At 42.2% G+C, this 13,037-nt stretch overlaps 1 protein-coding gene across 1 annotated transcript in view; it reads right to left on the bottom strand.

The window, feature by feature from the left end:
- Window positions 1-12,628, bottom strand: part of LOC146812438 (somatomedin-B and thrombospondin type-1 domain-containing protein-like) — an 88,173-nt gene extending 75,545 nt beyond the window's left edge. The window contains exon 1 of the mRNA XM_085619437.1: window positions 11,993-12,628. Within this exon, the coding sequence (XP_085475563.1) occupies window positions 11,993-12,215 (223 nt within the window). The 5' untranslated portion in view covers window positions 12,216-12,628. The remainder of the gene's footprint in view (window positions 1-11,992) is intronic.
- Between the last annotated feature and the right edge of the window lie 409 nt (window positions 12,629-13,037).

The raw sequence follows: 13,037 nt of genomic DNA, 5'->3' as shown, positions 1-13,037 counted from the left end.
ATTCCAAAGGGAAAATATAGCAATGGGGTTTCTTTGAAAGCCCAAACATCATGTTGAATGCTTTACAGAACTGATACATTTGTGTCTCGCTCTAAAAAAAAAAAGATAGAATGATGCCTGCTATTAGCTCTTATTTAACAGAAAACAAAGTGTTGCATTAAGTCTTAGACAGAAAATAAGATTCTAAAAATTTTTAAGGCTACATGCTAAGTGTGAACGAATTGACAATTAAGACTTATTTTTCACAGTGGAAATTGTAGGTGCCAAATTAATATGGAGTGTCAGTGTAACGATTTTTATTTTTAGAAAGGTAAAACTAAAGTGGCTGGATGTTGCAAGGACTGACAAGAGGGTAACAGTTAAGTAATGGAAATTTATTTTTGTGTATTTGGTTCTATCATGAATCGTTCTTGCTGGTCCTGTATGTTAGAAGAGAGACAGTAAAGTTATATTTGACAGCAGATTTCCATTGCCTGGTGATCTACTGTCAAAAAGGAGGGTAAGGATTTTAAACCTGACAAATTAAACAGGCCCAAATATTGGGTTTTGGGCTGCAGTTTTACAGTGCATAAAGTACATGACATGGTGTTTGTGTGTCACCGCTTATTACATATGCTATTGTTTTTTCTATGCTTTTTGTGCTTGATATACAGCAAGTATATCTGATGGCTTGACGTTTTGTGCGTTTTTATTATTTTTTGCATGTTTTTGTTGTTTTTGTTGCTGCTTTTGATACTATTACAAGTTTACCTGTGTTGTGAGGGGATGGTCATGACGATGCCCATCGCTACGCAACAGTTGGTTGAACTTGTTCTGGTTACTAAATTCCACAGATAATGATATTTCATGCTGTGAACATGAGAGACAACACTTCACCAGTGCATGTCTATTTGGCTATAATGGGGTAGTGAAGGAAAAAAGAGATATACAGGATCAAAGTGTGTCACCTGCAGTTAGTCACGTTACTGCCCCCTTCCCTTAAGGAACAGGCAGCCCTACATTTATGTATCCTTGATTGGACCTAAGGATGAAATTATAGATCTGTGACTCAAGGTGGCCTAATTTCTATATTACATTAGTTAATGATGTTTTGCTTCCTAAGTAGCATATGGCTCTTGTTCCTTAAAAGAAAACCAGGTTTTCATTTTTCCCTGAAGAAGGAACTGGAATATTACCTAGGAGTACCGTATATGGTGTAGTCGCCAGCGGTAGAGTTAAAATTTGTGTAACTTTTACCTTTTTTGTATCACCCGTACTCTTGGTGTAGCGTCACATGCCTGACTATCACCCAAGTAAATTCTTGTCCTTCCTATAGATTTTTATTTTTTATTGCTTTTGTTTCTTCCCTGCCCAATGTCGCATTATGCTTAGTGATTGGGGATTTTAGTTGTGTCCTAGTTCCAATTCCCTTTTCCGTATTCCTTTCACCAGTCAGCCCATTTATTATTGTAGGTGTATTGCTCAGGTACACACTTCCAGACTGCAGTGATGTACCAGGGACCCCAATATTATGTATAATTCCCTTTTGTATGACCAGACTGATCTTCAAGAATGTTCCTTAGGCCTGCTTCAATGTTTTCTAGCCTGACGGTCAGGGTAGCGATAGACTGGTTAACTGACTCAAGTATATTATATTATAGTAAGACAAGTTTTCCATCTCAATAGGAGATAACTTACGTTTACTTTTTGAACATGACGAATTTTCAATGTCTATTTTTAATGTGGTTTTTACCCTTTTGTTCCTGAAGCTCTAATTTTTGGTGGGATCAGATGTGTTCTAATCATGCAAATATCAGGACCCTCTAGTTCTTGTCTTTTGTTTGCATATTTGACTATTAGCCTGTGTATTGCATATTGCACCTGATGTGAAAGGTTTCTACATGCCCATGATAATCTGTACCGTGTGATTTCTCTATTGAGATGTTCTAGATAAGGAATTTAGGAACACCTAATCATTGAAAAAAAAAAATGTGTTTGCCCCATTACACAATGCCACCATATGTGAAGACATCCATGTAGATAGAATTCTCGTGTAGTTATCTACCCTTAGATGATGGAGGCTCTCACACGGAAACCCAATTGAAAAGATTAGAGACGCTGTTTTACCTAATGCCTTTATATTTGTATTGCTTTTTGAGAATGACAGTGTATTCTAGACCAAAATTGTCCCATGGCGTGTGGCCACTCCTTTGAAAGACCGCAGGCCACCTGTTTGCAGTCCCCTTGTTATACAATGAACTGTTTAAAGCATCGCACTTGCTTCATCAGAAGGCGTTCAACATCAGAAAAGAAGGAGGAGCTGGTTTTGCCAAAGAACCAGAATTTCAGTGCACAAGAGCGCCTGTCATGTGCTGGTAACCTCTGACAGTGTGCAGTCCTTTGAGCCCCTTGGCCTGAGTTTTTGGCCACACACCCCCCTCTTTTCCCTTTGCTCCAATGGAAGTGCAGTGCACCGGCGAATCCAAGATTGACAAAAGGCACTAATTCTAGGGCCCATGGAAGAACAGCCCGAGCGTCCTCTGACACTGAATGATGAGTGTTGGAGCCTGAGAATGGTCCCAGGTCTGCACGAGATGACCTATGCCCTTGATCAATGGAGAGCACACTACCTGTAGTGCCTGCTGCAAAGGAAAGATACTGGCGCACTGCCCTGGGACATTGAGACTTTCGTGTGAACTGTGGGTGTTTGCCAGGAGGGCACTCCAACTAAATAGTACTTCTCTCATGAAAGGCTTGAATGAAGAGGCCCATGCAAAAGAAAACAACAGAAGAAGATTTGATGGACAATAGAAGCCTGCCAGAGAGGCTTTTTGAACGGACTCTGGGCATAGTTGGTTTCACAAAAGGTTTCCGTGTGATGGTATAGACTAGGTGTTAGAAACTGATTGTTTTGCTGGTATTGTCTTAAAGTACTATTCTGTTCAGTATAAGCAGAATAAAGTCCATTTTCTGTGGAAAGAGTACCCCCTTTTCACCTTAGAGCATTGATGAGGGTCACCACTGTTTCACCTGAACATACAAAACAAATCACTGAATTGCATAGGAGCCCTAAAAAATGTTACTAGATAATTTTGGGATTTACTTTTTGCTTAGGGTTGTGAAAAACTATTATTTAATTTGCAATAGTGGTTACTACTTTCTCCCGTTGTTTATATGTTCTTAATAACGTGTTTTCTAGTGTCTTTTCAAGCATGACATTGTCATTTATGGGTGGGATCGTTTTTCTCTACTCAATTGACTTCTGCACCCGCTTCCCAACCTATGTCTTTTCCTACCACTGCTTCTTTGTACTCTTTTCACCCTATCCTGAACATGGGCAGGTTAAAAGATTAGAATTCGTAAGCAATTCTTTTGTACAGCTTCTGCATCAACATTAGTTAGTAGTGAACATCACTAATTATTGGGTGTGTGATCTTATGCCGCCTACTACAGACAGAGGTATTCCTTATTTTGTCCCGCCATATGTGGCCTTTGTGCTACTACATGTGTAAGGAAACATGTATCAGAAAACGAGCTAAGTAATAGGATGATGCTACAGCAACATCTCCATGACTTCATGAATATTGACCTAGACTCGGATTGATGAGAGTATAGTTATTGCCTATGTAAGGGCAAAAGGAGGGTCTGTGGTACTTTAAAATTTGGGACCGCGTAGGAGGCAGGGCCCTACCCCTGTCTATCCCGGTATTAGCGAACCGCGAATGGTCAATGCGGTATGTACAAGTGCTTTGTGTAACGTTTTAGCGATGAATGCACTGTGTACACGTTATTATACATCACTACGTGGGTTCCATCTTAGAGCGGTGGCCATCTTATGGTTGCCCTCACATAGGCTACATATTATGAAGAAAATACGGGCCTTTAGAGCACATGTGCTTTCCTTTGACTTTTCTGTGACCTGGGCAGCTTGGCTCCACTCCCCTAGGTCAGTTCGGTCTCACGAGTTCCCCGTCCTCTGGCCACCTGTGATTAGCATCAGGGCTTGACACACCATAAAGCCTTTACATTAAACACGAGCCTCCAGCTAATCTCTTTCACACCTGACTGTTCCTGTTTTATGGCTTGTTCTCCAAACAGGAGATGCTCATGTTTATTGGGGCCTATCGATATCTGATGTGGGATCTGAGCCTTGCTGGGTAAATAATTGTGGGCTGGTTTAACTGGAATGTGGGATGGTCATCATGACTCTGCCTTTTCTTTGAAGCCAAAATATGTGAATTACCACTTGTAAAACAGGGGCGGTGTTGCCCAGAGCGTAATATTCTGTATAAAACAGAAGACTGGTTTTTGTTCTGGAGACTGCCTCATTCAGTTGCTAAGGCTTCTGTGCGACGTAGTCTCACTCATTTAATGTCTAATAAAGATGTCTTTTTCATATTTCAGCTTCTTCTGCCAGTTTCTTTGTTACATTACCATGAGAGCGTCTTTTATAATACTACAGCAACAGGATAGCCTGAAGTCATAGGGTGCTATCCCTGGCACCGCTGGGGTCCTAAAATCCCCGGTACTTCACGGTAGACCAACTCACCGTTAAATATTTCTATCATTGATAAAATAAGTACCATTGAAGTAGATAAAAATAAAATAACTGTTAATCTCGTCTAAGATGTTCTATAAGGTGAAGGTGCAGTTTACAAATAAACATATTCTGTTATTGTACATTCACCACTTCTCACACACACTGTAAAAACTGGCTGTAGAGGAGACACTGAGAGGGGAAACAGCCTTGACCATGCTGTCTTTAGCACACATGCCATTACCACGCAGATGCCGTCTAACACATGTTTGAAATTGAGGTTTTTGGTTGGCAGAGTACACACCATGTCCAAGCAGGAACCACAATCCTAGTCAGGGTAAGTCAGATACACAACCTAAATGAACCTGTGCTCCCCCTCTGGTAGCTTGGCACAGAGCAGTCAGGCTTAACTTAAGAGGCAATGTGTAAAGTATTTGTGCAACACTTGAATTACAGTAACACAGTGAAAACACCACATAAAGACTCCACACCAGTTTAGAAAATAGAGAATATTTATCTGAGTAAAACGACCGAAATGACAAAAGTCCAAAAAGTAATACTTGAGATATTAATTTTTAAAGATTAAATCCAAAAACAGTGCTTAGAAGTCAATAGCGCTTAAAGGTTACATGAGGTTGTGATAGCTCAGGGTAAATCCAAAGTTCAGGCTGATTGCGATCTAGGGCAGGCTGGCTACAGGACCCAGACAGGTCCTGCTGACAAAGTACCTTGGGTGGAGCAAGTGTCGATGTCGAAGGTTCAATGCGAGGAGTTGAGAAGGCGCTGCGTCGTCTTTAATGCCGTAGATGGAGGCGAAGCTTCGGCGCCAATCCGCACAGTCTATGAAGGCTCGGCATCGCAACTCTTTACGATGCAGGCACTGCGCCTGAGCCTCGCTGATCGTCAAGGCAATGGTGTAGACATCAAACCTCGTGGTAGGGACCCGCATAGTCATTGAGCCGCGCAGGGATGTCCTCAGCTCCGCTCAGCGCTGCGTTGGCGTCGAACGGCACTGCATCAGTTCCGATTGGTGCAAAGTTGTCACTGAGTGGATTGTAGAGCAAAACAGCTGCAGAACTCTTTTCTGAGGCCCAGGACTGGAAAGGGGACATCAGCATCAGCAAAATTGCAAGTAGTCTTTTATGGCCCTGATACTTCTGAGAACAGGAGGCAAGCCAGCAAGCCCTTGGAGAAACTTGGGTTGAAGGATGTAGAGAACATGTCCACTCCAACTTACTCCCAGGCAAGAAGCAGCAGTTAGCAGGCCAAAACAGCAATGCAGTTAGCAAAGTGGCAGTTCCCCATACAGCACAGCAGCTCTTCTTTCAGGCAGAATGTCCTTGATTCCAGCAAAGTTGCTATTTGGTGGTGTCAGGGTCCAGAACTTATAAATGTGCCTTTGACTTGGGGGTGACTTCAAAGAGGCCTTTGAAAATCACAAGGTTCCTGTCTTTCCTACCCTGGCTTCAGACTCACTACAGGGGGTATGCTCTGTGTGTGGAGACAGGCACAGCTCTATTCAGGTGCAAGTGTCAGCTCCTCCCTCTCAATCTACCTAAGGAAGGCCCATCAGCCTGGTGATGGGCCATCAGAGTGCAAATATCACACCCCATCTCCCTTTTTGTGTCTGTCAAGAGGGAATGCACAAAGCACAGCTGTCACCCAAACCAGACATGTATTCAGAAACAGGCAGAGCACAGAATGGTTAAAGTAAGAAAATGCCAACTTTCTAAAATGTTTCACTTATTTTCGTTCTATTGGTGGCATGGGTAAATATGGACATCGCGAGTTCTTCATGTAGTTTTTCTTCGTTCGTTGCACGGTTTCTTTAATTCACGGTGCATGATTTTACGTCCTCATTTATATGGCAGTTACGTTTGCATACGCGCAGTTGCAAGCACTGTTGATGAGGCTGTTCTCCTTGGTTGGTCGCTGTTGCACGACGTTTCGAAAAGGTTTCTTTATCTCAGCCCATCAAGTTGGGTGAGTGGACACGCTCGGTGTAATTTAGCAGTTCTATTCTGCTGTTGGTTGTTTTGGTGTGTTACTGAATAGGTTTCTGTTTATGTAGATTTTCGGCACTGCTTCACTACCCCGGGAAGCCTACTCTTACTGAGCTTGTTACTACTCTACTAGGTGTCATTGCACTTCTATCGTGTTGGTGAGTCACATTTTTTAATCGTTACTTTTTTCCATTAGCTTGGGTCTTCTGCACCATTCATACTTTACGTTTCGCTTTCACAGCACCGCCTTTCGTAGCAGTGAGTTGCTATTTGACGCTTTGCCATGGTCCTTAGTTCGTTACAGGTATTTTTTCCTCTTGGTGTAATGTTATTTAGGTGACACGCACTTGCGGTTTTGTACTTTGTTTGATTTTGTAGCACCTTGGGTTTGGTTCTTGGAGTTCTGCCACAGTCACTCCGTTTGTTTTTACATAGGTGCACGTTTGTCTTCTGTTCACCCTTTACTATGAGTCCTGTTAGTGCGCTACTTCCTAATATGTCTTGAAATTTCACCATTGGTCACTGTCCTTCTTTCAATATATTTTCCTTTAAGCTTTTCTGCTTTATTGTATGTGGATTTGTCATCGCTTGTGCCATAAATATTTTGTGTTGCACTTTAGCATAATGTAATTTGACGCTGCTCCAGTACCTCACGTACTTAGACTTGTATTGAACATCTAGTTACCATGACATAAATTCATTTATTTACTTTATTTCTAGATTCTCCTGACGAAGGGCAGCTTTTCATGCCCGAAATGCATTGGGATTTATTCATCATCCGTGGGATCTACATGTGTGCTGTTTAACACATTCAAAGAAAATACTCATTCGGGATTTACAACTATTTGTTTTTCAATTAAAGACTCCTTATGATCTACGATTGCAGCTTTCACAGAGGACTTTGTTCTACATTTCAATTGTATCTATGAGTTTACCTCGTAATGTCACATTGTTAAACACTCTTTTGAGTGACCACAGGTAGTGCACACAGAGTTCTAAGACTTGTGTCCTAGTTTATCTTAAACTTAAAAAAAAGAGGCATTTTCAGACTTACAATTTAAAATCTGACTTCACTATAAGTTTCCAAACATATAGTTATGACATGTTAAAGTCATCTGCGTGGTATATACATGTTTGGTAAAGGCATGAGTGCTTATGTCATACATGCCACAAGGATGCAGGTACATAGCAGATTGGTGGCCCTCGACCTACTCAAGTCTCATATGGTTCATGGCTCCAGGCCTCCATTCATATGTCTGCTAAAAGGAGACCTGCAGTGTAAGATAAATGTATGATGCATGACTGCTGGAAAGTGTCTCCTGAAAGCTAGATGGCTGCTGCACAACTAAAGGGCAAAATGTATGGTAACAGAAGGGGTGGTTCCAGCAATGGACCTTAAAGTGATGACAAGCACAGTTGTGTGTGCTCCTAAAATGGACGCCATGTGACATCATGTGCCACTTAACATCATCATTGAACCATTAAGAGGCCAGAGGTGGCGTCTGCAATGCAAATCGCATTCGCCCTGAAGAGCAATTAGCTCTAGTTCTGTGAAAAACACTGTACTACACAGAATATTTTAGAACAAAGATATAACTGTGGTGATTCCCAAATGGCTCCCATGCCAAATTGAAACTAAGCCAGATAGGTGTTTTATTCCACCAGCATTTTCCCATTGGGCTGGAGCCATTGGAGGCCGAGCTTGAAAACCCAGGGCCACTCCTGGTGCCTCTACCACTTTCCCCAAAGTTGATTGCAGAAAGCACATGCAGGCTTCAATAGAGAAAGAAAAAGAGAGGGACTAAAAGCTAGAGAGAAAGCAATCAGAGAGGGCAAAGAGAGAGGAGAGGAGGCGAGAGAGAATGGGTGAAAGGAAAGAGAGAGATAGGATGTGGAGATGAAGGGAGCGTGCTTGGTTTGAGATTTTTTTCTCAGGGCTGCTTTTGGTTCCTCAGTCTGACGCTGGACCTAAACACAAAAACTGATATGTAGGTTGGCAAAAAGCTGGTGCCAAAACACTCCTTGCACATACAGACACGCCTCAGTGTATGTGCCTGGCTTGTTGCCAATAATCCATTCATAAAATTGGCAGGAAGGAGAAGTACCACCGAGGTGGAAAGAAGAAGCATTGGCAAGAACGATTTGTTGGGCTTTAGAATACCAGGAAAATAAACATAAGCATGGGTGCACACTGTATGTGTTAGCATAAGAAAGCAACACCTATTGCTTTGCTAATACTCATGTGGGAGACGAACCCCAATAATCTCCTGAACCTCAATATTGTATGAACCCCAAATTTACCTTGGCAGTTCAGCTCTGTGAAGCTTCTCGTTGATCTAATAAAATTAGAAACTGTGACCACTCAAAAACTGAGAGCTAGATCAAAATTAAGTTCGAAAGGTTTATTACAGAATCGTTAATAAATTATTACAGAGAAATTGCATAGTTTGTAATGAAGACTCAGAAGCAAACTACCGAATCATAAAATTATAATGAAAACCCTAGTTAGCTAATGCAAAACGCTCTAAATTCTAAGTGTAAAACTCATAAGGAGTACTGACAGCATCCAAAGTGAGAAAGAAATTCTCAAAATAATTGGACAGAGTCTCAGGAGGAAAATAGAAAGTAGCCCCGATCCTTCTAAACCAGGGGTTTTTATGCACAAAATAGAATATTAATTAATAAAACTGCAAATTCAGCATGGTATGAACTTTAGGTCGCACTGGCAAATAGAAAACAACTTTGTTTCAACTCATTTCTTAAGGTATGAGAAATCTTCCTCTTGTTTTCTCAGCAACTGCACTCCAGAGATGTACAACCCAGTATTAAAACATTTCTTAACAGTAGCCCATAGAATTATGAGATAATTATATCATTTTAAGTGCTAGTCCTTCGTTCATCAGTTGCGTACATATGCATCATTAAAATTACTAATTCACACAAATAATGTATTATTCACATATGCTCATCAGGAAACCTTTAACACTTTCTGGAGAGTTTCTGGCCCAATGTTCCTTCCCATGGTACTTTCCCCTTACATATTATAGGGCCTACCTCATCCTAAAAAAATTAAACTTCAGTATAAGATCTCTGCCCCTCCATAAGCACAGTCTTGTGACCTGCGTAGCTTCTTCCTCCCCGGGTAAACAAAAACTCCATAGGAGCTATACGTAACCCGCCAGCTTTCCCCAGGCTGGAAAGGCATTATTTCAATATTGTATTATTACATATTGGGCTGCTCCACTCGCACCCCATCGGTGGTAGAGTAGCAAGGATGCTAATGGCCCTGGTGCAAACAATTAAAATGGCCCCTTTGTCCACTGTTCGAGTTGTAAAGTACAGCAATTGTCAGGGTTCAATGGGACCCTCATGGTTCTGGGCCCTAGTGCCACTGAACCTGCTTCACTAGTGGATGTTACTCCCCTGTCCATTGGCCTAAGCCAGAGGTGTGTGATAGCTTATGTCTCCAGCCTTGAACTCTGCAAAAGATGACTCAAAAACAAAATGGGGCAAGTTTTTTCATCCCCATTGATTAGTAAGCCTAGGACAGGCTGGTCATCAAGATGGGCTCCATGATCTAGGCCTGGAGAGTTTACAAACTCTGCAGGCCTGAGTTCCTGCTCTGTTCCTTTTGGCAAATCTCTTTGCCCTTGACTGGGACAGGCTTTCATTTCATGGGTCGCCACATCTGCTAAAATTGTGCAGGGTTGTTCATGAGACGCAGCACAAAAGATAGTATTTACAATTGTAAATGCCAGTGTCTGCAATATTAAATTATACTACATCGCACATGCCCCTGAAAACTGTAGCAAATGTGAGCTCATGTCATTTGAAGTACAGTAGCTTTTTGGTTGTTATAAATTTCAATACAACAATGGGATTTAAGTAAGCAAGTAAATGAAAGAAATTAGCTGGTCCTCGCATATTCTAGGACCTTGCAACTCTCACCCCTTCAAGGAAGAGTACCAGTTTCTGAGCCTCCATGACTTGTGTTTTTAGGCTTGAGACCCGTATGGATTTTTCCGTATGCAAGTCTTAAGAGTGGTAAATGCCTGAAAGTCTTAATGAAGAACTGACCAGTAATTCGTAATGTCAGTTTTGTCACTTACACATGTAGGAAGTCCACTATGCCAGTGGTTTTCTGCCTTCTGTGGCATCCAGAAGAATAGTCGCAGGGAACACCCAAAATAATGTCAGAAAGGAGATCAGGAAAATGCAATGCAAATGAAGTGAACGAATACACACACAGGCGTAACCGGTTAAGTATTCACAAACATTTATAATGTTTATTCTTCACATATCTACACTTCCAAACATACTGAATGATGTAGGTGTAAGTCGGTGGTGTAACGTAAAGTGATATACTCCGCAGTTTGCAGAAAGTGATGCGTGGCCCTCGAGACTCCAATATCTCACAGATATTCACTGGCCTTGAGCTTATTGGGAACCCCCGAAGGGTTACTATGAGTCTAGGGTAGCAAAGCGGCACTGACCATCATTTCACAATAGCATTATATTTCACACAAATGGACAGTTTTAAACTTCCATCAAAACAAAAATCCTGAAGTTTCAAAGACCAAAACTTAAAAGCTTTGCCCACACCTGTGCCTTTTTTAGGTCGAGCCTGGGCAGCGCATGCGCTGCTGCGAGGCATGCAGTAGTGGAGTATGGCTTTGAGGACCCGCCCACTCTCCGCCCATATTTTTAATTGGCTTGTGTCATTGTCCTTCGCAAACGCTTGCTTCCGAGTCGTTAGTAGGGTTGTTGATCCCTCCTTGGTACCGCCTTGTCTGCATTTGTTACCTCCCATAACGACTAGACTTTTTACTGGTGTTGTTACATGGCCTGCAATATAAATTGGTGAGCACTATTTTCTTTAATGCTATTACCCTATTTTACCCACAACATCGCAGCACGCCCCAGGCTTTGACTACTGTATTCATTTAAATTATTATGTGGTCTGCTTTAACTATAGCGGCCACGCTTATTCAGTTATTTTATTTACGGCGCGGTCCACTTTCAGTTTAGTGGCCTAGCTTGTTTAATTATGTATTTATTTTACAGGCTTTCACATTGGCCACAGCGCTTATTTATTTTATTAATTAAAAGCGCGGGCCACTTTCACTTCAGCGCCCCCGCGGAACATTTCTAATTTTTGCTTTGTGTGAAAGCGCACCATATGCGCTTTCAATTTGATATTGTCCGTGCCCCTTTCTTTAGACGCTGCTCAATGTAACCTGAATACGGTGAGCAGCATCTAAAGAAAGGGGAGCGGCCAACATTAAAGTGCTCTGGAATTTGCGAGAGTTTGTGCTTTTGGCATTAAAAATAACAATGCCTTTAATATATGTGTTGGGTTTCAAACACATAAATAAAAGGAATATGCCAATCAATCGCTTAAACGCTCGCAAAAGCGAGACCTTGTGCACTGAAAATGCTTGTTTCAATAGTGCTTTCTCTGGCCGAAACTCACCTGTGCACGCTTCAGCATAGTCTTGGCAGCAGTCCAGGGTCCTAGGGCAGGCCTGATCACAGAAGCAGGTCCCAAAGGACCTATCCGGTCTCCAGCCCGTGGAGGTGCAGGACAGGTTTCTGCCGCTGCAGCAGAGTCCGAGCTCCAGGCATCCGGCCTCCGTCTGCTTGAAGTAAAGGGCGACCCCAAGGAACACGGCCACCAGCGTCGCGCCGACGCGCATGTTACTTGTCCTGCGCGGGTGGTCTCGTGCTGCCTCGAAGCGTGGAACACGGCGCGAGCGTATCAACGTTCTGAGCACCTGTCTACGAAGAACAATCCAGAAACCAGGTGAAAGCCTAGTCAAGATGGAGGTTTTTGGAACAATTTCATCCGTAGTATTTTAGAGTAGAGAAAATAACATGCTGTAGGAGAACTTTAATTACCTCACGTCCCAAAAAAATTAGCACCGGTTAAAATAAAAACGTAATTCTAAAGTACAAAAGGATAGAAAGTATTTCCTGGAGGTGTCCCGCAGAGTTCAGAAAGAAAATCTCTACTAAGTGTCTCCTCCCACAGCAATGTTTACTGAAATTCAGCGCTATTGTTCTCGCCTCTATTTCCACCCCGCAGATCCCGGGCTCACCCACTTAAAGCGACCTTTAGACCGGCTCATTTATTTTAATTGGACAGGTTATCGTTTACCGGGCAGGAAGTATTGCTAAAAGCAAACGTGCTTGCGAAACTCAGCAGTAAGCAACAATGAGGCACTTAACAGAGAATATTTTCGCTGCACCAGGCAGGGGCAACTCACACCTATCTTTACACTGAATAGTTCTGTGCGCGCGGGGTAGAGACGGGACTGCAAAACGAGGATGCAATGGGAAAAGGGGTGTCACAGGGACAAAAATGTTGTGACTGTACTAAAGGGTACCCTGCACAGTGGATTTTATATCACATATTTCTAGATGAAATTACACAATTAAACCTTTTACAATAAAAGCATCAAAGATTTATTTCACATTTCGGCGAACACCCATAAAGTCAAGTAATATAAACACGAATT

Source organism: Triturus cristatus, chromosome 7 (assembly GCF_964204655.1).
Source record: "Triturus cristatus chromosome 7, aTriCri1.1, whole genome shotgun sequence".
NCBI lineage: Eukaryota > Metazoa > Chordata > Amphibia > Caudata > Salamandridae > Triturus > Triturus cristatus.
The sequence above is the reverse complement of the archived record's forward strand: the minus strand, read 5'-3'. Positions and strand labels throughout refer to the sequence as shown.